The following is a 25,485-nucleotide window of genomic DNA, read 5'->3' on the forward strand; positions in this document are numbered from 1 at the left end:
CTCCATGGTTGTCTCCCTTTGAACTTTCTTTATTGTTTCTATTTCTATTTTCAGATCATGAATGTTTTTGTTTAATTCCTTCTTTGTGTTTTCTTGCATTTCTTTAAGGGATTTCTGTGATTCCTCTTTAAAGGCTTCTATCTGTTTACTTGTACTCTCCTGTATTTCTTTAAGGGAGTTACTTAATTCCTTCTTATAATCCTCTATCATCATCATGAGAAGTGATTTTAATTCTGAATCCTGCTTTTCAGGTGTGATGGGGTGTCCAGGGCTTGCTATATTGGGAGAACTGGGTACTGATGATGCCAAGAAACTTTGGTTTCTGTTGCTTATGTTCTTGCGCTTGCCTTTCGCCATCTGGTTAACTCTAGTGTTACCTGCCCTCACTGTGTAAGACTGGAGTCTGTATTTCCAGTTATCTTGCTTGTTGTAGAGCTCCTCAGAGTCCAGATGTCTCTGTGGTCTTATGCTCCTAATCTCCTGGGTGTAAGAACTCCTGGGACTCAGGCCACCTCTTGGATCTGGAAATCCTTCTGCTCTGAGTGCAGTGGCTCCTCGGCTGCTCTGAGTGCAGTGGCTCCTCGATGACTCAGGATTCAGTATCTCCAGAGGACAGGAGCAGACCGACTCTGTGTCTGCCCCAGCCCAAAGGACCAGGCAGAGGAGAAAGGGAAGTGGAATTCCGGAGGGGCGGGGTTTGGGTAGCTTCTGTGTCCTGAATGTCCCTGGCTCCCAGATGTATCTATGGGGCTTAGGGAGTGAGATGGAGTTCTTACCGGCTGCTCTGAGTGCAGTGGCTCTTCTAGGATGACTCAGGATTCAGTGTCTCCACAGGACAAGAGCAGACTGACTCATGATCCCACACCCCTATGGTCACTTGATCTTTGACAAAGGAGCTAGAACTGTCCAGTGGAAAAAGGACAGCATTTTCAACAAATCGTGCTGGTTCAACTGGAGGACAACATGTAGAAGAATGAAAATTGATCCATTCTTATCCCCTTGTTCAAAGCTCAAGTCTAAGTGGATAAAGGACCTCCACATAAAACCAGATACACTGAAACTAATAGAAGAGAAGGTGGGGAAGAGCCTCGAATACTTGGGCACAGGGGAAAAGTTCCTGAACAGAACTCCAATGGCATATGCTCTAAGATCAAGAATTGACAAATGGGACTTCATAAAATTGCAAGGTTTCTGTAAGGCAAAGGACACTGTCAATAGGACAAAACGACAACCAACAAATTGGGAAAAGATCTTTACCAATCCTTCATCTGATAGAGGGCTAATATCCAATATATACAAAGAACTCAAGAAATTAGACTCCAGACAACCAAATTACCCTATTAAAAAATGGGGTATAGAGCTTAACAAAGAATTTTCAACGGAAGAAACTCGAATGGCCGAGAAGCACCTAAAGAAATGTTCAGCATCCTTAGTCGTCAGGGAAATGCAAATCAAAACAACCCTGAGATTCCATCTCACACCAGTCAGAATGGCTAAGATTAAAAACTCAGGTGATAGTAGATGCTGGTGAGGGTGTGGAGAAAGAGGAACACTCCTCCATTGTTGGTGGGACTGCAAGATGGTGCAACCACTTTGGAAATCAGTCTGGCGGTTCCTCAGAAAATTGGACATAGCATTACCCGAGGATCCAGCTATACCACTCCTAGGCATATACCCAGAAGATGCTCGAACATATAATAAGGACATATGCTCAACTATGTTCATAGCAGCCTTATTTATAATAGCCAGGAGCTGGAAAGAACCCAGATGTCCTTCAACTGAGGAATGGATTCAAAAAATGTGGTATATTTACACAATGGAGTATTACTCAGCTATTAAAAACAATGAATTGCTCACACAGGCTGGAAGGAGGGGCCGTCTGAAGACCACTCCACCTGAGTATCCATCCCATGTGCAGTCACCAAAGGTAGATGCTTATGTGGAAGTCAGGAAGTGCATGCTGATAAGAGCCTGATATGGATTTCTCCTCAGAGGTCTTCAAGAGTCTGACATATTCAGAGGCAGATGCTCACAACTAGCCATTGAACTGATCATGGGGTTCTCAATGGAGGAGTTAGAGTGAGGACTGAAGGAGCTGAAAGGATTTGCGTCACCATGAGGAGAGCAACAATACCAACCAACCACAGCTCCCAGGGTCTAAACCACCAGCCTGGGAGCACTTAGGGAGGGATCCATGGCTTCAACTGAATATGTAAGAGTGGAGGGCCCTGCTGGGCGTAGGTGGAAGAAGAGAACCTTGACCTCATGAAGGCTGGATGCCCCAAGGGGTGGGAATTTTGAGGGTGGGGAGGTGGGAGTGGGGGGGGTAGATAGAGGTTACATCCACAGAGAAGAAGGAGGAGGGGTGAGGGGATTGGGGTTTCCTGGGTGGGTGGGGGATGGGGTAAGGGGACAACATATGAAATGTAAATAAAACACCCAATAAAAAAATTTAAAAAAATAAGTAAAAACTGGAAAAAAAGCCAAGTCTGTCCTTATCCTTTCTTTTTTTCTAAAGATTGTTGTTTATTTAACTGTCATAGAACTTTTTAATGGCAAAAATGCAAATAAATAATTTCTGTGTTTGACAGTATTTCAGAGACTTCACATTGCTCTTAACAGCGTTAGGTCTTGTTGACCTTACTATATCGTCTACCATCATTCTGCTTTGACTGCATGTGAGCTTTTAGCTTCTTGAGTGTGTCATCTTAAGTAATCTCTGGGGTTTACCTGGAAGCAGGTTGGTTTCACCCTCAGAACTAGCACTGGTACTATTTGCTTTTGCCTAGTTAATAAATATGGGGTTTCTCATAATTCCTTTTATGCATCTCAAACCATTTTATGTTTATTAGGAGATAAGCATTTGACAGTCATCTCAGTGAGGGCAAGAATGGTGTCTTGCTTACTAGTTTGTACACATTATGCAAAAGAATGCCTGAAACATGAAAGCATGGTATCTTTTCTTGACTTGCTTTATTTTGAAAAAGTTGTGTTCTGTCTGTACTTCATCCGTATCTTTTTATTTTTAAGCCATTTTACTAGATGCTAAAAGCACATCATTTATGCAACCCTGTATATAAAATCCCCATTATCCCTTAAAATCCTACATCAAGTCTCTTTTTTTTCTAGTAGTAACATTTCCATTTATTTTGTATCCATTCATTTCAACTTGTATATCTCATTGAAAGTTGTTTTTATTTTTGTGGATGATATAGATTTTGTTCTTACTTCTAATTTGTTAATCTTTACCTTTATGCTAGTGTTTATTCCATATATATTACATATATAATATTCTGCATTTATTTAGATAATTGATTTGAATCTACCATCTTTTATTTTTATCCATCTTCTCTTTGTTTTTATTTGTGTATCTTATTAGACTTTTGTGCCTGAATATATGTGTATGTACAGGAGCTTGTGAAAGACAGAAAAGGTGTCATATCTCCTAGAATTGAGTTACAGACTGTTGTGAGCCACCGTGTAATAAATGTTCTTAATTGCTCAGCCATCTCTTTACCCTGCTGTCCTGTTAGTTTTATGCTGTTTAATGGAGTGATTACTCTAGAATTTCTTATGTACACTTGCAACCTACTATAATCTATTTTAAAAATTGTATAATTTTTACTTATAAGACAGTTTGTCTTATAAGTAGAACCATATATATACAGACACTTTAGTTTTGTTCATTCCTAAACTATGTATTGTGTGACTCATTTGTGTTATTTTCTTGCTGTCATTTATTTTATTGCAACATTTACACCACTGTTGATAGATACTTGTATTATCTATAATTTTAAACTGTATCAATTGTGATAAATGTGAATATATGTATATAGTAGTTACTTAGAGTTAGAATTTTATACCTTTTAAAGCATATTTTCAAGTGATTATATACTATTAATTTTTTCATGCATAGTTTCACCAATTTACAATTCTTACCAGCATTTTGGATAATTCCTTTTAATCAGCTTTTACTAATCATATTGTTTGAGCTTTAAAATTTTCCACATAATGACACTTAGGATAAGATCTTTTTTATCAACAAACAGTAGCCACCTTGATATTTACTTCTTAGTAAATATCAAGTTTGAGTGGGTTTTTTTTTTGTTTGGTTGGTTGGTTTTTTGTTTGTTTGTATGTTTTTGGTTTTTGTGGTGCAAAGTTCATTGCAAAACAAAGACACAGAGTTGACTGGCAACATTTACTTATTAAATAATTTTTTATACTTCATCCCTTCATTCATTCTAATTATGAATGTTAATATTTTTGTAAGAGCTTACTCATTATTTTTTAAACATCTCTAGAAATTGAGTAAGATGAGTTTCCTTTAAATTTTTTTATTTTAGTTTTTGTGATCTTGATAGGATAAGAAAGATTTCTTGTTTGATATTATTTGTCTTTACAATGCTTATTCTTTTATTTTCCTTTTTTTCACCTGCCTCATAGTTTTGCCTCATAAAATTCTTTGTGAATTTGTCAGGACTCTGTACTTCTGAATTATAGTGACAATTTCAGTATAGAGTTGTTATTGCTTGTGGTTTTTATTTTTATTCAGATTGTCTTTTCCTTTACTTTAAGTTATATTTGTAGGTTAACAAAATTCACAATGTTGTTTATTCTAAAATTTTGGACTAACTCTGGTATTGTTTCAGTATAACAATTTTTTTTTCTACTTGCAGTTACAAGAATTTGATGTCTCTGGAATTAACTGACACGGATATTAGGCCGAAATTCAATTTAAAACCATACACAAAAGGTATTACTTTATTTTTATGATTCCTATTGAAAATATTAACTTTTTTTCCTATCTCTGTAAAATATCATTCTGTTAGCAGTTGTGCAATCATTTGTGGTTACTCTTCACAAGGTTCAGGATTATATCACCGAACAGTGCTTACTGCACTTACAGTGCATACGAGAACTTATAGACAAAAAAATCAGCAAGTATATGGCTCTCATATTATTTTGGCACTGGAGAGACATGACAACTCTGGAACATGCTTGTAAATATACAGTAGGATTTACCTCAGGAGACTTTTCATCTAGCCCTTCTCTTCTTGTTACATTCTATCTTAAGAGAGCAAGTGTGATAGCAGTCTAAAATACAAGGAATGAACATTTTGGAGCTTGGAGCCAGGCAGTCTAAATGCACATGCCACCTCTTTAGGAGTGTCCAAGGAAGTAATCTGTTCAGCATCGGAGAACATAGAGGCCCCTGGTTTCATGGAAGACAACTTTGGTCAGCCGTTTTTCACTAGGGAGACTAGATAACACTACTGCTAACCTGCTGTATATTTGACAGTTTAGAGAAGTCCCTATGAGATATTTACTATTAAATTGTGTTTTCACAGTATATATCAATTATATTAAGCAAAGTTACTAATTTAAAAGTCTCTTAAAGAGAGAAACTATGAAGGATAAAATAATAAAGTTATTTTTTATAATAACCACATTGTTTACTACTCATTCAAGAACTAAGTCCTATCATAGACTGGCTTCCCACTAATTTCAGCCCAATTTCCTCTTGAAGTACTAATAAACTAGAAAATACTAAATAGTTTAGTCTGCTGCCTCATTCCATTTCATTGTTGAAATACCAATGTAATTATTCAGTTTATTAGATAAATATTTCTTATATTCTGTTGTCTGATGATTAAAAAAATCAAACAAATAAACAAAACTTCAGATGTCCATTCAATGGGTATGTTTGCAGTGGTACCCAAACTTCTGCAGGACTCAAAGCCTCACGTAGGTGCCCATCTTTCTGGTCTGTTGACCACAGCTCCTTAGATAACTACATAGGCTAGTATGAACCTTCTAATGTGATAGACAGTAGTGATACGTCCTTTAACATGGAATAAAGCTTTAAAGCTTAGCTGTTGCTCACTCAGACAGCAATACTCAGTGAGTGCTAGACTGTGCGTGCACCACTTTCACACACAAGGTTCTGCATGGACTGATTTTGTAGAAAATATAAATAGAATCATTTATATAAAAAATTCCTTTTTTGTCTAATTCCAGGATTTCTAGAACTACTTTGCCATTATGTTGCCAATATTAATTTACTTAAATAAAATCACAGATGGTTGAAAGCCTCTGGGTTAGGAGAATCTGAAGTTCCTTCTACTTAGGACCATGCTCTTTTTGTCTAGAGTTTTTGATAGCTAGACAGAGAATAACATGCTTATTAAACACTGACTATGGTAAATTTCTTCTGTACTTCATTCCTTGAAGCAGTTCCTGCCCTATAGGAGCTTAGGGTGCAGTGTGAGGAACCACATAGAAAAAGAGCATTAATGTGGACTTTTTGACTTTTCCAAATTCATTTTCAGATGAAGTGCCTATCTTCAAACTTGATTATAACTATTTCTATCATCTGCTTCATATAATTATTATTTCTGGTACTGACATTGTCCGGCAAATATTTGATGAGGCTATGCCACCCACTCTTTTGAAAAAAGAGCTGCTTATACACAAGAATGTGCTGGAACCCTACTACAATCATCTTTGGACCAATCACCCTTTGGGTGGATCATGGCATCTGCTTTATCCCCCAAACAAGGAGCTACCACAGTCCAAACAGTTTGACTTATGCCTCTTATTAGCGCTCATTAAACATCTGAATGTATTCCCTGCACCCAGAAAAGGCTGGGATATGGATCCACCATCTTCTGATCTCTCTAAGTCTGCAGACATTCTGAGGCTCTGCAAGTACAGAGATTTCCTTCTCAGTGAGATTCTGATGAATGGTCTCACTGAGTTACAGTTCAATTCAATTTGGAAAAAAGTTTCTGATATTCTTCTGCGCCTTGGAATGAAACAAGACGATATTGACAAAGTCAAGGAGAATCCCATTGAGAATATCTCCCTTGATTATCATCAGCTGTCCATTTATCTAGGCATACCAGTACCAGAAATCATCCAGAGGATGTTATCCTGCTATCAACAAGGTACTAAATAATTACTTACATTAGCCAGCAAACCATTTTTGAGTGTCTGTTCTGTGTTTAGGGATTCTTTGTTTTCCTATTTAGGGTTTTAGAGCCTTTTTTCAGTATGAGAAGACACTAAATTTTATGATGTTAGATATTAGAAAGGAATCTTCAAGGTATAATTTGGAAGCCTTAAACAATACATTTACCCAAATGTTTTTGGTAACAATACATGTAACCAAAATATTTTATATCTATAATGCATGTGTACGTGTGTATATGCGTGTGTGCGCACACATGTGTGTGTGTGTATACATTTGTACACATATACATTTATATGTATGTATATACATATATACACATATATGCATACATTAGGGGAAAGGGCTCTGAGCACTAATTAAATCCAGACCATATCAAGTAATTTTCACTTAAAGAGCTTATGTTAAAAATACCTTTAATAGTGCCTTTAATGGAACCTTTTTATCTCTTTTCTTAGTCACTAAAATTTCAGTCTTCATACAGATCCAACAACATCCATTACCGCTACTATGTCTATGTGAAGTTTTTTTTTTTCTTTTTAGGCTTTGTTTTTTAATCTGTAGGGCCTAATACAGCCTGTTACATTTACATATTGCAGATACTCAGTAGACTGACAGACAAGGACAGGAATGGAGTTGTGATCCGGGTAATCTGTATGGCTTGAAAGAATCAAACCTTCAGTGGAGACTTTCTGTCCATTTCATGAACATTTCTTCATAGTCTTAGAATATTCTTTGTAGTCTTAGACTAACATTAAATAAGAATTGCTGCTTAGTTTAAAGTTCTTATTGAAGTGATTATGGGTGTACAGCCTCAATTGATACATCTACAAAACAACTCCTGTACCTAAAGCTCAGGGAACATTCCAGAAGAGGGGACAGATAGATTGTAAGTGCCAGAGGACCAGGAAAACTGCTGGGAGATTGTATTTTTATAGGAATGGCAGAGGAGCTTCACTAACGATATAACTACTTAATCAAGAACTGAAGAAGTCCATCACCAATAGACATGCTGACATGGAAAGGAAAAATCTCATGGAACCCCACCTCTAGATGAAAAGAACTATATATACCTAACAAACAGCTAAGAGTGAGAGAAATGGTGTCCTCAGAAATAAGTTCCCTAGTTGTTTATCTGGTACGAAGTGGTCAGCTCTGAAATCCCATACAAGTCACACTAAATGGGTTAAGCAGGCTTTGTTTGTATGTATGTATGTATGTATGTATGTATGTATGACCATAGCTAAAGGAAGAGGTGACTTCAAGAGGGAAGGAGGGGGAGTTTGGGATAGGAAGGAATACAGGGAAGGGACAATGATAGAACTATTTTACTTTTAAAAAATTGTTTGTTGCTGCTCCATGGGTTATATATAAGTAGATTATATCTTGTCTAAACTGCATTAGTGAGGAGTGCTGGTTCTTTTCTAGATAGTTGTGGAATAGACTAACGCTCCTTAAAGGTTTTCTGCTGTCTTCATTATGATATTTGATCGTTGTGCTTGCAGTTACATTTCTAATTATTTTTTTTCTCTGTTTGCCATAGGAATTACTCTACATTCAATAACAGGCAGTCAGCGTAAGTTTATTTAAACTCAAAATGCATACGTCACCTTTTAACTCAGAATCCCTAAGGCATAAATATGTTGTTGACATGTGTTTAGATAAACTATATCATAAGCTATACATTAACAAGAAGCTTAGAAAAATCACATGATCAACTTACTGTGGCAGTTGAACCTAGTATATATGCCTTCCTCTGATTTGATTTTAGTGCTTATTCAACGATGTTGTTCCAGAGTTTCAACAGACAAAACTGCTGTCTGTTTGTTCTTCCAGCTTAATCTGTGCTGTTTTGTATAGCTTTATTGTATGCATAACCTATTTTCTATAGCTTTGCATTCAGGGGACTCTGGTGAACTGCTGTTTTTCATGTCCTCTTTCTTTCTTTCTTTCTTTCTTTCTTTCTTTCTTTCTTTCCTTCTTTCTTTCTTTCTTTCTTTCTTTCTTTCTTTCTTTCTTTTTCTTTAAACTTGTTTTGGTGTTTGGTTTTTTTTTTTTGTTGTTGTTCTTATAAACAATGTTGTCCAAAATATATTCCAGGAACTTACCTTTGTTAGCCTTCCAAGTATCTAGGTATCTGTGACTGCAACACATGACTCCCTGCCTGGTTTAGTATTTCCCGTGTGGAGGCTCCAAACAATAAAGTTTAGGGGGATGATCAGACTGCTCAGTGAATACGAGCACTTGCTGTTCTTGCAGAGGGCCCCACTTCAGCGTCTTTCACCCGTATCAGGCTATCACAGCATGCACACACACAAATCTTAAATAAATACAAATATAAATTATAATTACAATCTAAAATTATTCTTTAGAAAACAGTACCATGGATTTGCTTGAGATTAAATGTTGGGTCATCTCTGGAAATTTTAAGGCTGAGTCTTTGGGACAATGAAAATAAGCAAAGATTCAAACAAAATTTGTACAATTACTAATTTTATGAAAGGGAAATGCAAAATGATCTAGCTTTTCTTTGCTTTATATTTCATATTTTTATTCTATAAAATAATATTAGTTGTACTTCTGATAAGATCAACAGCAGAATTTAATACCTTAGTATTTAGATTGTACTTACATTCTAAAGTACCTAAAACTTGGAATCTATATAAATATTAATGAGGTATTATATCATTTTGTCTTATACTAATTGGTTCCAGGCTCATTGGTGCCTGTGATTTTTGGGTAAGTAAGAATTGCAATTTTTATGTGGCAGTGGGAAGTGTTTGTGTTTTGTTTCCATTTAGTGCAAGTTTAGAGATCAGAGGACAACTTGCTGGAGTTGGTTCCCTCCCTCTACCATGTGGATTCTGGAAATCAGGCTAAGGTCTTTAGGCATGAAGGCAAAAGCCCTTACCCATAGCACTATCTTGCCAGCCTAGCAAATATTTTTATAATTATAATAAAAGGCTAAACTTTTTCAAACTTTGCCACTAAATTATGAATTTTTCTCTTTGTTATTTAGGTATAGACATAGATGACTTACAGAATGATGAAGAAGACTTGAGTCCACCTGTGATGGAATACAATATAGATGTGAAATCAAGCGCTGAAATGCAGTTAGCAGAAATAAATAAAGATGTAGCCTCGATACCTAGTGAATCTTCAACAGAATCTGTTAAAGATCTTCAGGAGGTATAAGGTTTAATATTTAACTATGAAGGACTTATTCTGCGCTTTCCAGTGTTATATGCACTACACTCTAGCATTGGAAAAAGTAGTGTTCACATAGAGTTTGTGTTGAAGTGACTCTTTCCACATGACTTCTCCTCATTGCCATAGCTTCTCCTTCAGTAATTCTCCTTCAGTAATTTTGCCAAAAGTCAAGCACTGTGTTAGCTTTTGGAGTATGTTATTTTAGTCCCAACCAATGGAAGTACATTTGGGAAGTAAAGAATGGAAAAGATGTAGGACAAGTAGAAGAGAGAGAAAAACTAAGAATAATGAAATATTTCAATTTCTCTAACACGGAAGTAAAGTTTAATAAATCAGGATGAAATCTGAGTGCTAAGCAAGTAACTAGCTACTATACAGATACTAATTTACTCAGGCTGAAACTTTTAAGTTATGGGTAAAATTATATTGTTGCTCTTTAAAAAGTATGTTTCTCATTTGTTTTTGTTTTGTTTTTTTGTATGTGTTTTTTATATTTTTCAAGGGTAGAACATTGATGTTACATTAAATATAATACTTTTTCCATAAAAATATGTAAAAAAATACAATTTAGAAAAATACACAAAAATCTAGAAAAATAAGTATTAGAAGAAAATGATAGTAGTAGTTAGGTGAAACATTGCATAAAATCCATTGTATGGTTTGAATATCATATTAAATGATTGCCTTATTTTTGTCTTCTAGGTTAAAAGTAAAACAAAGAAAAAGAAAAGAAGTAAGAGTAATAAGAAGGTAAAACCCTGCATTGGAGTATGGTGCTCACATTTTTTCAGTATAAACTTTGTGTTTAAAAAAATAATGTAGGTTTTCTAATCTAGAGTGTACTCAAAGTTTTGATACATCTGTGTACCAAAACTGATGGTAGTTTCTCTAACTACAGTCTTCTGATTTGCTACTAGTCATTGGAACATATAAACATTTTAGTGACTAATGCAATTAATGAAGATTAATTTGTAAAATACTAAGATTAAGAATAAAATAATTTATATTTTATTCTGCCAAGTAAAATATCAGTGACATTGTTATAGCATTACTCAATATTTTTGAAAATTAAATAAAATTATGAGTATTTTTATTACTATTTCCTATTTAGTAAGGTGTTAGAACAGCATTCATTAGTGATGTGTATTTTATAAAACAATAGTAAGTCTCAAACTTATACCCCATAAGCTAACATGTATTTAATGAATGTTTTTTAACATTCTGTTTTTTGTAGTTGAGTTTTATTAAAGAAATTAAGATACTTTTTGAAAATGATGACTTTATTAAGATGACATTTAGTCATTAGGAAACAAATTTGTTATATTTTATGTTTATTAAGTTTTAAATAGTTTACAAATGCTAAAAACCAAAAAATTCCTATTGTAGGTATTTTATGTTTGTATACTCACTGTTCTTATATGTGCAAATAGTCCTTGGTAGTCTATACAGCCAGCCCTGAATAGTCATCAGAGTAATTTTCTAACCAAAAATTCTCATAAAAATGGTTGGCACATGGAAGTTTGCTTGTGTTCTGCAAAGTGATGACAAGGCCTCTGTGAGAAACTGTATCCTCCTTTCTTTGTTGTATTATTTTTATAACATATGGACATAGCAGTATAGCAGTATCCCTAAACATGGCTATCGGGACTATCTGGAAGAAAACCGTCAAATTTTGCATGCCAAATACAGAGACATTAAGTGTGTTTAGAGCTGGGATTTTTTTTATATATTCTTTTTCTTTGTTAAGTAATTATTATTTAGCTTATAATTTATCTTCCTTATGGACAGCTGTATTGGTGATTAGTTTCTTATATCTCCCACCCAGAGTTAGAGTAAGCAAATACAGAAAGGTTTTTTCTTTTTTTTTTCTTTTTTTCTTTTTATGATGATGCTATAAGAAAAAAGAAACTTGACAGGAAATGAATCCAGCCATTTAAATTGGGTGGCCACTGTACAGGAGAGAAATTGCAGAGATGCATAGTAAGGGGCTGAAGTGCATTGACATAAAGTCCACATGGGAAGCACTAATGAGGACTTGGAGAGATTATCAATGGCACTAGATATATTCAGTATGAACAGTCTTTTCATAGCAAGTGTTCAACCCAAGTGTTCAGGTATACTAGAACCAAGGTGGAAATCAGTATTTCTACATTGTAAAAGAAAATTGTTTTTACAAAGGTGAGAAAACAAAACTGTATGTACAACCTAATACCTGTAAAGAAAACTCAGAATCAGAGATAGTAGAAGTCAAGACTCCTAGTTATTAATATTTCTAATTTAGGCTGTATTAATGCAGATTAAGTGTCATTTAAATGGGTTCTATTTGATATGTTGCTGCTTTAGTTGATTTTAGTAAACAGAAAACATAAGGATTTTAATTTCCCTCCAGTTGTGATCTCATCTGTATGTCTAGTCTTCACATGTCAGACTGATTTCTTTTTTCTTGTAGCTTTTCAAAAATCCCTTTACTTAATGTAGAAATAGCGGATATTACAAACACTCTCTCCCCAGGTTTCCTAATAGTTACAAACTGAAGTCCAGTGTTCTCCTCTATTATCTCAATCTGTGATTTTCAGAATTATAAATTTAATAAGATACAAACAGTCTTTTAAAAGAGAAACAGAGTCAATAGGAATTTAAAAAAACACATTCTATGCATAGAGTGTGGTTATCTATTTCATAGAAGTCACATTTGAGTTTTATAGTTAACTGAAGATATATAAGTATATATGGCTTCACGATACAAACTTGAGCTGAGGTAGTTGATACAGGTTACTAATTCTTGTGATGTTGTTTTTTAGGATAAGGATTCAGAAGATGAGCAAGTGTAAGTATGTAAATTTTAAGTTTTTCTTAAGGTATGTTTTGTCAATAATTATGTATTTCTTTTGAGAAACTTCTAAGATAAAAATAGTTCTTTCTTAATAAATTGATATTTCTGTAGATCAGATTATTATTAACTGTGGAAGAAAAGAATGTCTTATGATTTTTTTCCTTTAAGGCTCTTTAGTAGTCATCTGACATTAAATTCTTCACTCAGAGACTGACTTAAATGCTTACTAAAATAGTTACAAGTGTACGTGTAGACTAAAGCTTAACTTCAAAGGATAGATCGTTATTACCTCCCGGACAGATATATGGTTTATTTGGTTAGGGTAAATTATGAAGTGTGATGATAATATAATATTAAAGCTGTTGGAATACTTAGAAACTGTAGCTATAATTTGAACAATAAACCTTTTAATCTCATAATTCTTGAAAACACTGTAACGCACAGTTAAGTGGCCTTGAGCAATTCCTATGTCAAATATGTTGATACTCATTGTTAATGTTCAAAAGAAAAGTGTGAGCACTGTCCAGACTTTGACCACAGACCCTTCTAATGCAGTATCTCATGAGGCAGAATAATACTAATTTGAGAAGCAATAGCCTGTGTGAAAAGCACTATACCATTGAGAAAGCCCACATTATCGTGTTCCCACTATAGCTCATATATGGTAGAAAAGGACGACCAGCTGGAGACAGAACAAGTAGACGTGAACACACTCAGTACATACATGAAAACTGATACAAGTGATGCACAAGAAGATTCCGCAGCTGAGGACAAGTTTTGTAGCCTGGACGAACTGCATATTCTGGATATGGTAGAGCAGGTGAGCACTGGAGAGGGCTTAGCCCTATCTTCTTTCTTATAGAAAAAAAAATTGTTAACTTTGTTTTCTCCAGATTCTTTGAGCAGTATGCTGTTTTGAAAAGCCTAACAGTTTATGCTGTTGTGATAAGAAAAGCAACAAAAAACAAGATAATGGGTATTAAAAATATAATTGGGACTACATACTTCACATTTAAGTGCAACTCTTGTAAAAGGTTTCTGAAGAGAGGGAAAGAGCAGAGAGGGGAGATGACAACACACTAAAAATTAGCACAATCCCACTAAATGATATGTCATGAAAATACATGTTAAGTAATCAAAACTACTCTGATTTGCTTCTCTTTATTAAATGTGGTTGCAACTATGAAATATTTTCTAAAAAGCTCTAATATATAGCAGTTTTTTCTAGATCCTTTTCTGGTAATATCCACTGCTTGAAGTGATATACCTATGAATATAAGAATATTATTCCTCAAAAGAACAATTTGTACAAAGTAGATGAAGGATTGAAGCACACACACATATAACGTGTTTGATGCTAGGTGGGCTGCTATATGATATAAAATATGAAATGTATCACAATCAGTTACTGTTACAGTATGAATATTTTAAATGAATTGACATAGCTTTGGCTTTTACACTGAAATTTAAATTTCAGCCATTAATGTTAGTCAGTAACCCAGAAGAATTCAAAATGAGAATCAAATTGGCACAAATTTTCAGAAAAATGTGTAATCACTTATATAAAAACTATTGAACTATCTGCAAAGTAGGATGTTCTATATAGTATGTTCCTTGTTAGTATCCTGTTTATAATATAGTAGAGAAATTGAACATTAAATAAGTTGGTGTACTGGTGTAATTAAGGAGAGACAATTGGTACTGCCTGAGTTACAATTCAGGCTCTTGCATTTACTGTTTGTAATCTTAGGCAATGTACTTCCTCCTTATAATACCTAAACATGAGGATAGCAAGCGTCTCTTCGTGATTCCTAGCCACCTAAGAACATTACAAACACTGCAGTGACAAGCATGAGTATCAGCAGCAGTAGCAACTGAGAACTGTTGTGTCATATAATGAGTGCTCTTAGAGAATGAAAGCCTGAATCTGAGTTACTATAAATGGCAACTTCATATGCAGTGGAAAATGTGTGAATAGAAAATATAAGTGTCTTTTTAGAGAAGTAAATATTCTTGTTACATTTGCTTAAGGGCTCATCTGGAAAGGAAAGTACAGACTTCAGAGAAACTGAAAAGGAAAGGCTTGCTCATCAACATCAGCTTTATAAATTGCAGTATGAATGTGAAGTGAGTATTTTGTCTAAGAGAACAAATATTTCAAATGTTAAACTCAGTGGTGCATTGTCTTAAAGAATTCAATGAAACAACCCATTTTTGCTGGAGTTCAAATTAATGCAGCTATTGTGGAAATCAGTGTGGAATCAGTGTTTTTAGCTGTCACAGAGGCTAAAAATAGAAGCACTGTATGCCCCATCTTTCTCACTCCTGGGCATATGCCCAGAGAACGCCATACCTCACCATAGAGAGAGCTGCGCCCTCCATGTTTCTTGCTACTTTATTCGCTATAGCAGAGACTTGGAATCAACCTTATGGTCTATCGGTGGATGGGTGGATGGATGGATGGATGGATGGATGGATGGATGGATGATGGAAATTTGGTGTGGTACTTGCTTTGATGGCATATATACTAAAATTGGAATGATAGAGAGATTAGCACGGCTGCTGTGCAAGGATGACATACAAATTTGGTAAGCAGTCCATTTAACTCTGATGAGTTAGTTGATATCATATTATATTTTATTATTATCCCTTAGAAGACTGTTTTCTAATGAGAAACAGGAAGGGAGTGGAGATATGGAGAGTAGGAGTAGAGGGAGAAGAACAAGGATAATAATTTGAATATTGTATATGAGAAATATATATATTTTCAATATGTGCTGAATAAGGGGATGGCGAGGGACTGAATGCACATAATGGACATGAGTTATGAATGAGAATATGATGCTCTTTTTTGTAGCTTTTAAGTGCATAAAATATTTAGTGCTGAAAGTAAAATATTTAGTGTGAAGCTTCATAATTTCTGTGTTCATGCTCATGCCAATCATATATAATAAGTTCATTAAGTTGTATACACTTTGGGTCTGTTTAATTTTAGTGTTTTATGTTTTTATTTGCAAGTACTTTTATAATAAAGTTTATTTTAGAAAACTCAGTGTGGATTTGGTTCTTTCAATTTTTGTTGATTTGAATACTGAAACTATTTTTCATTGAGCAGGATTACAAAAGGCAACTGAAAACAGTGACATTTCGATGGCAGGAAAATCAAATGCTGATCAAAAAGAAAGAAAAAATCATTGTATCTCTTAACCAACAAGTGGCTTTTGGAATCAATAAAATGTCCAAGTAAGTACAAAATTTGATAAAAGTGAAAATTCAGAATTTTTTTTTAGCTTTAACCTGCAGCCACTAGGTGGCAGTGTGACTGCACAGTAGGAATTACAAAGGCTTGTATGTGCTGCTTTTTTTTTTCTTTTGTTCTCTTTTTTTTTTTTTTTTCTTTTTTAAAGAAGTTTCAAAAAGTCAGGGTTAAATTTCCAATGAATGAGCTATAGGAGTTTATTTGCTGTTTTCAAGGTCAGGATTTATAGAGGATATACTTGGTCCCTTTCTCAGCTACAGTGGGGCTTCTCTGTGTTAATGAAAAATTATTTCTAACATTTTATGACTTCCATATTTGCTTAGATTACAGCGCCAAATCCATGCTAAAGATGATGAAATCAAGAACCTTAAAGACCAACTTTCCATGAAAAGGTACACCATTTTCTTTTAATCCATCTCTGAAACTTAACATCTTTAGCTGGGATAATCATTTATCATCCAAACAGCATTTTTGCACAGGAGATTGAATAATATGAGTAACTCCATTTGGTTAATAGATAGAAACAGAAAGAGGTGTAGGCCAATTGGAAGGTATATTCATCATAGCTCTGTCCAGAGAAAACTGACAATAGCCCAGTCAGCAGCATTATAAATTCAGCAAATTGCTACCAGAAACAGGAACTTCTTCTGTTCAGTAGTTCTAGATGCAAGTACTTTGTAGTACTCAGAGTTTTACCAAGATTCACCTATTGTCTGAGCATAATTTGTAAATATTTTTACAAAGAACCAATTCATACAACATAAAACTTACCTGGGTAATGCATGTGGCCCACTGCCTTTTTAATATATTCATTGAAGTAGATAACCATCACCACTGTCTTATTTCCAGATCATTTTTGTCACTCCTAAAATAAACATGTACTTCTATAAAGTTATTCCCTCTTTATTCCTTCAGCTTCTGGTAAGCGCCAATTTACTTTGTGTCTTTTGGATTTGCTCATTCTGAACATCTCATAAAAATGCACTTGTATATGAGAATTCTTAGAACTAATTTGTTTCATTTAACATAGTGGTTTGAAATCCCACCCTGTTACATTACCAAGAGTAAAATTGCAGGCTGATCAATAAACTTCACACTTTACTTTTTAGAGATTTACAAAGCTGTTGTACAAAAAGCTATACGTTTTAATAAAAGTGTCAACAGTGTTGGTGGGCCAGTTCTCCTTTCTGTCCTTTCTTACCAAAACATTTTAGATTCTATTAATTTTACCTGGTACATGTTAAATATAGAGCAGTCTGTTATTTTGGTTTGTATTTTTCCACTGACTTAAGTAATTCAACATTTTAAGTGCTTATTAATAATCGCAGTATCTTCTTGAATAAATGTATTCAATTTCTTGACCTATTTTAAGGCTGGAAATCTTTTACTGTTGAGGACTTTGAGTTCTTTGAATGTTTAGTATAAGTAGGACTTTTACTGTGTCTCATGAATAGTATGGAAGTGCTCTAGCAATAAGCTATCACCACCCCTGTAGGCATTTTTACCTGTTCTGTAAGTTGTCTTTCCATTTATCTAATGTCTTTAAAGTACAACTGTTTTTAATTTTGATGGAATGTAACTTTTTTTTACTTTAGGCAAACTTTATATAATATTTGGTGAGGTAATAGTTAATATTTATGTTGTGGTAGTTTAAACATTTTATGATTTTTTTGTCTCTAATAAGCACTGCTTTTAATGGGATATATTTGTCATGTTCCACCATTAATATATTTTTTTAAGTTTTTAAACATTTGTGTGTATTTCTCTTAACAAAACATTAAAAATGGTTTTTGTGATATTCCTTATTATAAAGGTATATTTTCAGTTGTTATTGTTAAAGGCAGAATTTAGCCAGGCAGTGGTGGTGCACGCCTTTAATCCCAGCACTTGGGAGGCAGAGGCAGGTGGATTTCTCAGTTCGAGGCCAGCCTTGTCTACAGAGTGAGTTCTAGGACAGCCAGGACTACATAGAGAAACTCTGTCTCGAAAAACCAAAAAAAAAAAAAAAGCAGAATTTAGTTTATAGGTTATGTGATTCTGAGATTTCAGTGTAGGAACCTGAGAAAGAATAAGAGGAAATAGAGAAACCTCAGAAGTTCCACTATGTGTAATAGCCTGCACAGGATCCGTATGGGTCTTCCATTCAAACTCTGGAATTTAATTTCATTCTAAGGTATGAAACCCAAATACTGAAATAACTAGAAAACTGTCTGATTGGGGTGACTTTCTTTATTACAATGAAGGAAACTTACATGCTTCTGCTGTTGACACAGAAATACACACTGTTAAATTTACTAACAATTACTAACATTTAGTACTTAATGCCAAACAGGAAGTGTTTTTTACATTTTTCTGAATTTTTTTTTCTTAGAACAATAATGCTTTTAGCAGTGTGTTTATTGTTTTTGCCAATAATTATAATTGAATTATTTTTATATCAGTTGTTTTTTAAGGTAATAAAACTTTCCATTTTCACATGTACAGAAGTTAAGTATAGAGAACTAAGCACTTTGCTCTTGTGGTTCCTCCACTATAATCTATAACTATTGACAGGGTAATTATTAACAGCAGACACTGATTTCCACAACACTAGGGTAACAACCAATTTGATATCTATTAGGATTTTCTGCTTCATAGAAGATCCTGCTTATCTTGTCATTTTACCCTAACATAGTGGAAGGACAACATGGACAACATAGCTATCTCAAAGCATCATTTAAAATAAAGTATTATTTCAGTTCATGAAGGCTTCATCTTTATGATCATATCACATCCCAAAGTTCTTTGTACAAATCATGAGGAAAAAGTACTGCCTCCTCTAGCATCCTCACTTTGGGATTTGTTAGGTAACAAAACTTAACCTGAGGAGATGGAACACACACATCTACTTACCCTAAGATTGGGAATCCGCAACAGACCAAAGTACAGGTACCACCAAAGTCCAACATGCTGAACCCATGAGTTTTATTGGGGTTGCTTATAGAAGCAGAAATGACTCAAAAACAGGTGTATCACCAAGGCCAATCTCAGCATGAGTGAAAAATTGAGATCCTACAAAATTGAGATCCTACAAAATTGAGATCCTAGATCATATTACACAGTCTGAGGCAGCTCATCAGGTTGGAGAATGTCTTTTCCTGATATCTCAGTTGGTCTAAACTTCTTCCTGGTGCTGGTCTGGTGGCAGTGTCTTTGCAACTTTGCTTGCTACAAGTCTTCTTTGGGCATTCGTTCTGTTCTTCTGAGAGACTCTTCTCTTTTATTGCTTACTATGGGACGGAGGGGCTTAGTGAATCTTGTCGATTTCAGGAACTTCCTGAAGCTGTTTTGAATTGTTTATACCATATTGCTTAAGAAGTTTCCTGCAAGATGGTATGTTTTAATCTCAGAGAAAACTTACACAACAGGGTGAAGATTTCAAGATTGAATTGTAGGTCCAGGAGAATCCAAACATTCCATCCATTGTTCTTGTGTAAGGTCCTATAGGTTATGGAGGTAAGATTCATTTAAGATTATAGATTCAGAATATAGGTCACAGCCTCTGTACTAAGAATTTTAAAACTTCTGCACTTTTTGTAATAAAGGAATAACTCTATGTTTTAATGTCTTCTCTTGTTTTCATGTACTATGTATACTTTTCCAAGAAAACATTTCTTTGTAATGGTTTTATCTTCCTCCTTCTGAGTAAGTTAGAAAAGGTTATCATTATAATGTTGCTAATTCTCTATGGTCATGCATTTCAGATCTCAGTGGGAAATGGAGAAGCATAATCTAGAAAGCACAGTTAAAACGTATTTAAACAAACTGAATGCAGAAACCAGCAGAGCCTTAACAGCTGAGGTAAAGGAAAGTGGTGGGATGGAGGGGAAGGATAATCTTACTTTAATATAGCTAAGGAGTTGAAAAAAAGATTGGCTTTGTAATAAACACAAATAAAACTTAGTATCATTCAGAACACTACAGCTTAAACTCAGATCTTGTATTTCACTGCCATGTCTTTTAGGAGTACTTTAGTATTTGTAATGTTAAGTTGCTTTCCTTCAGCAACTCCAAGAAATCGCAATATTTATAGTTAGAGACTAACTCCCATACTTGTAGGAATAACATTTAACTATTGCAGTAATACCACATTCTCTGCTGTGTCCCATACGGATCTTCCAAAAACACATACATATCATAAGCCCCAACATCAAAAGACAACTTACTTCCCATAACCCTAGAAAGTCTCCTAATACTGTTAAAGTTAGCTTAGAATACCACAGCTGGGGTCTCTCAGAAGAAATAATATTGTATGTGTGTGCGATTTTTATTTATACCTAGTGAAACTTGCTATATAGTAAGAGCACATTGTTTGAAGAACCTGGTGACATTAGAAAGCATTACAAATCTGCCACCTGTCACTCCTCTTCTCTAGTCAAGTTCTTGGGATTCCACAACAACTGAGAAGTGAATCCAAGCAGTCCAAGGCATTAATGCTGTAGCTTTACCTTAACAATGGGAAAGCTGGCCTTATCTTAAGGGCATGTGTGTTTGTTCTTCAGAGATTTTAGTTAAAAGTTTCTGTCTCCTGCTGTTACTACTTTTAGAAAACACTTTCTACCACATTACTACCTGAGAGCATTGACTAACAGCTAAAACTTGAAACTAAATGACTGTACATCAGTAATAATGTAGAAAGTCTTCCTTCTGTTGGAGAAATACTGGAGTGGATCTGTGAGGGTCATTTGGACTATGCCTTTTTTGTAGTCTGATTAGTTCTGTAGCCCTTCTTCATGAACATATAAGCAGCAGGTTTTCTTTTAAATATTCCCAAACTTAGCTCCATATTAGAATTAACTTAGTGAGAACTTTAAAATTCCTAACGTCTATGCTATCCCTATTATCAGTCAAGTAAGTATCTCTGGGACCAAGGCACCACTCTACAGTTTCCAAGATTAGTCCAATATGTGGGAAAAAAGTTGAAAAGTGATGTTCTTAGCCTTACTAACACAGTAACTATTGAATGAAATAAGTATAATTGCAGAATTGCTTTGATCAAAAAGTATTTGTGATGCTTCTTGGATTGTCAGATAATACAGAGTTCCTGGAAAAGATTGAAAAGTCACTTTTGAGTTTACCTGAGATGACTAAAAAGAGAATGCTCACTTAGAATTCCTTCAGTTCCTTTGTCTTTCAAAATTCTGTAGGTGTATTTTTTGCAATGTCGTAGAGACTTTGGTTTACTGCACCTTGAGCAGACAGAAAAGGAGTGCCTCAATCAGCTGGCCAGGGTGACGCACATGGCAGCAAGGTAAGTTTTTCTTCTTTCCTAACTCAGTGTGACATCAGAGAGGGACAGATGTCTCCACGGTTGACTGTGATGGATTTTACAAACATGCAGCACAGTCACTGGGGAACTTCATAGACCTTGTGTTTGTTTATTTCTTTATTCTTGATGTACGTTGTTTTATCTGCTGAATTATTAACAAGCACTGAATCCAGTGGCATCTTGCTCCCCACTGGCAGGCAGAGTGTCCAAGATAGAGTCTCATTGGAAAACTGCTTTCTATTTGTTTTTCTACTGATGCTTGATTTTAAGTACTTTTATAATATATTTAGGAAAAAAAAGCGGTAACAACAGCTAATGCTACATGTTATAAGGCAATTTCTGCTGTGCTCTTATTAATTTTCAAATGAAGTTCTATGAAATTATTCTTAAATTTATAACTTATAAATTTAAGGGTATACCTTTTAATTTTAATGAATTGATTATCTCTGAGATCAAAGGATTATTTCATAATAATAATCATTTTTAGAATTGTCATTAATCTTTAATGCTGATGTACAATCAAGCTGAGACATTACTATTGTGAACAATTGGTCTGTCTTTGCTTGCCAGGAGAAAGAACATTGTAAAAATTAGAATACTATGAAGCTACTTCTTGTCTGATATTACTGATGGCTTATTTTGCTTTTGTAAATTATTAGACTTATGATGTAGATATGGTAATGCTACTGTAGATATTCCTTTGGAAAGCCACAGGAAGTTTCTTGTAGAGACAGTAGGCGCTAAAGCTGTGTGAGTTGTTCCTATGTGTGAGTGTTTCTATGATGTGCATCTGTGAACAGTTGCGAACTGGTGCACTTTTATGTTCTTCATCAGCACGGTGACAGCATTCCTCATCACAGCAAAGTGCTGATCTGGTTTGTCTGTTTGTATTGTGTGTGTGTGTGTGTGTGTGTGTGTGTGTGTGTGTGTGTGTGTGTTTCTACAGTTTGTCATCTCAGAAGCAGTTTAATTTTCTAATTTGTGTTAGAGTCAGGTCAATTCTGGCTCTGTGATATCAGGGTTAAAATGAAGGTGATCTAAAACCTGCCTCCAAGGTGGGTCCACACTCATGAGAATGCACCTGCAACATCCTTGTTGGGATTTTTCTGCTCCCCTACTTTATTTGATATATTTTGGAACAAAAAGATTTTATAGTAACTTCAAGATAAAAAAGAAATGGCATTCTAGAGATAGGGTGAAAACGATTTCTGAAAGCGTGTGTTATATTTTCCCTTAAAAAGGATGCATGTATCTCTAGTTTCTCTTTATTAATAACAAGACTTGTCCATGTATTTTTAACCTTTGAGGTAATTGGTAGTATTGAGGTTAATTTTCATTTTTTATATATTTTTTACATAAATACTCGTGAACACTTGAAATTTTTGTATACCTAAATGTTGTATATAAATTGAGTTTCCTCTGTGTCTCCTTTTCTGTGTCAGCAACCTAGAATCACTTCAACTAAAGGCTGCTGTAGATAGTTGGAATGCCATTGTGGCAGATGTTCGAAACAAGATTGCATTCCTCAGGGTAAGTTCTGAGTTACACTTAAATTGGCAGAATTCATTTGAGAGTACATCTAACACTAAAAGCAAACAGTGCTCAAGAAACTTAAGTATATTTTTTCATCTCAGTTACCGAAGATTATCCTCTTGGTTTGTAATTATTTTCATATAATTAATGTTAGATTTGAATTACAGACTCATATATGTGACTTTTTAGTTCATTATCCCAGGAAAAAATAAACTCAAAAGTTGTTTTTTACCTAGTTTTCCCTTCACTTTAGACAAATGTCTTAACTAGCTATCGAATTCATCAATAATTTTATATGTATAGAATTAAGTGGAATATCAAATAAGGCTATATTCGTTTCTAATCTTAAAATTTTATATAATTGTTCCACACTGCAGAATCTTATTGATTTAATTGAATTGACAATGTCAAAAGGCTAAACTAGTGAGTATTTATAGATACAATCTTCAAACCTGTATGTGAACACTGATTGATTTTTACATCCGTATCTGTAAATGAAGCAGTGGTGTTCAGTTGTATAGAAAGAGTTGCCTCTGAGAACTGTGGATTTCTCTGCTTTTAGAGTGATGGTTTGAACCCTTTTTCTCCGTAATCATTGTCCCTCTGTCCTTAGTGCTATCTAGAATTTCTTTTAGGCATATTCAGACTTTTAGCCTCAAAAACTCCTTGTTTCCTGTCCTTGTTTTCATTCAAGTCTATTTCCATCTTGGAAATTACTAAATGCTTTGTTTGAAAGGTATTTTCCATTCTCATGGGTTGTTTACTAAAATGAATAAAGAAAACTAGGAACTATACCAAAAACTGAAAACACAAAAGTTCCCAAAATTAGACTCCCACTCCCCTCTCTTTCTGTTCTCCCCCTCACCCTCTGTTCCCCTCTTCTTCCTGCCTTCCCCTTCCCCACTCCCAAACTCCAAGAGAACAAGACATTTATAGAACTGGAGCAAGCCAGAGTTGTAGTTTTCTATATAAGTAAAATTACAGATATAAAATGTCAATTCTTTGTTTAAAGTGTGTTAATTTTTTCCTGGTCTGAAATGTATTAATCTTCTATCAGACACAGTACAATGAACAGATCAACAAGGTGAAGCAAGGGTTTGCCTTGAGTACTTTGCCTCCAGTTCAGCTTCCACCACCACCACCAAGTCCTGAGATACTGGTAAGATGCATAGTGTTTCAGGAAGTTACTGTCTTCATTTTGATAAATGGCAAAGTATAAAATACAGAATATACAGAGTGTTTGGTGTGTCCTCAAATGGAACTAAGTGCATGTTTTAAATTCCAGTTTGCCACTAAGCGATAACTGGATTTCTCATTGCTTTCCATAGCACTGTGTAAGTAAAACATTCCAGCATAATACCCTAGAAAGCTAACTAGAGAGCCAGTCCCTTTACTTCTACCTTAGACTTCCTTTTCTTTAGCTTTTATAATCTCCTGTGGTTATGACTACAGGGGCAGTTTCCACTCATACTACTTCTCTCCTTATTAGGAACCATTAGATTTAACCAGATGCACTTATGTGTACTTTAGAGATGAGAATACTTTAATCTCAGAAATGCACACAAAGTTTTTGTGAACTTTTAGGGGGTAATTAGGTAATACAGTTTTATTTTTTCTGTAAGTCCGGGTATAGAAAGTAAAAAATGGTAAGATATTGAGGGGCAGATGTCTTTTGGTAATTCTGTAAACTTTGTTTCTACTCATCATTGAGTATAACAAAGACCACATATTTGCTAGGATGTATCATAAATGATGTCTTGTCTAGTTCCCAATACAGTCCTATTTGCATCTAAAACCTCATGATTGTAATTCATTACTGTTCACATTATTATAACCATTCTGTTCTTCTGAATTTCCACTAGAATTACTCATTGAACTCTACTTACAGTGTTCTATAGTTTTTCTTGTCGAATATTTCCAGATTCTTTCCACAACTATAAACCTAAAAACCATATGGTCATATTTAGTCATCAGTGACCTAGTACTGAACCTAATTTTCTGGTTTTTTTATAGCCACTATGATGAACTATGTAACAGAAGCTACTTAAGGGAGGGAGAGTACCTTTTGGCTCACAGTTTTAGAGGGCTCCATCTATTATGGCAGGAAGGTTGTGGCACAGCAGAACTCTTTCTTCACTTCATGATATGCTAGGAAGCAGAAGAAAGAAAAGACACTTATTCTATAAGTGGATAATTATTGGTTTTATGAGACCAGTGATTCTCAAAGGGAGCTCAATGTACATTCATTACCCACCACTTACTCATTATTTTATAACTTAGTGAAAACTTTGGAGTTATATAATTTTATGTAGAATATATATATATATATATATATATATATATATATATGTAAAAAATAAGGCAAAATG

General features: G+C 34.6%; 1 protein-coding gene and 1 pseudogene across 4 annotated transcripts in view; both read left to right on the top strand.

The window, feature by feature from the left end:
* The window catches only part of Dzip3 (DAZ interacting zinc finger protein 3), a 67,690-nt gene that overhangs the window by 33,129 nt on the left and 9,076 nt on the right, over positions 1–25,485 (top strand). For 2 of the 4 annotated variants that reach the window (XM_028755581.1, XM_028755582.1), the window contains 14 exons: positions 4,680–4,756; positions 6,333–6,950; positions 8,517–8,549; positions 9,993–10,162; positions 10,886–10,933; positions 12,985–13,010; positions 13,671–13,836; positions 15,048–15,143; positions 16,132–16,259; positions 16,599–16,667; positions 20,019–20,115; positions 21,462–21,565; positions 23,026–23,113; positions 24,174–24,275. In XM_028755581.1, coding sequence (XP_028611414.1) covers positions 4,680–4,756; positions 6,333–6,950; positions 8,517–8,549; positions 9,993–10,162; positions 10,886–10,933; positions 12,985–13,010; positions 13,671–13,836; positions 15,048–15,143; positions 16,132–16,259; positions 16,599–16,667; positions 20,019–20,115; positions 21,462–21,565; positions 23,026–23,113; positions 24,174–24,275 — 1,822 coding nt within the window. The remainder of the gene's footprint in view (positions 1–4,679; positions 4,757–6,332; positions 6,951–8,516; positions 8,550–9,992; positions 10,163–10,885; positions 10,934–12,984; positions 13,011–13,670; positions 13,837–15,047; positions 15,144–16,131; positions 16,260–16,598; positions 16,668–20,018; positions 20,116–21,461; positions 21,566–23,025; positions 23,114–24,173; positions 24,276–25,485) is intronic. The other 2 variants (XM_028755584.1, XM_028755585.1) reach the window with 2 other exon arrangements.
* LOC114610988 lies at positions 15,524–15,623 on the top strand (annotated as a pseudogene).

Source organism: Grammomys surdaster, unplaced genomic scaffold, assembly GCF_004785775.1.
Source record: "Grammomys surdaster isolate TR1022 unplaced genomic scaffold, NIH_TR_1.0 126066, whole genome shotgun sequence".
NCBI classification, from domain to species: Eukaryota; Metazoa; Chordata; class Mammalia; order Rodentia; family Muridae; genus Grammomys; species Grammomys surdaster.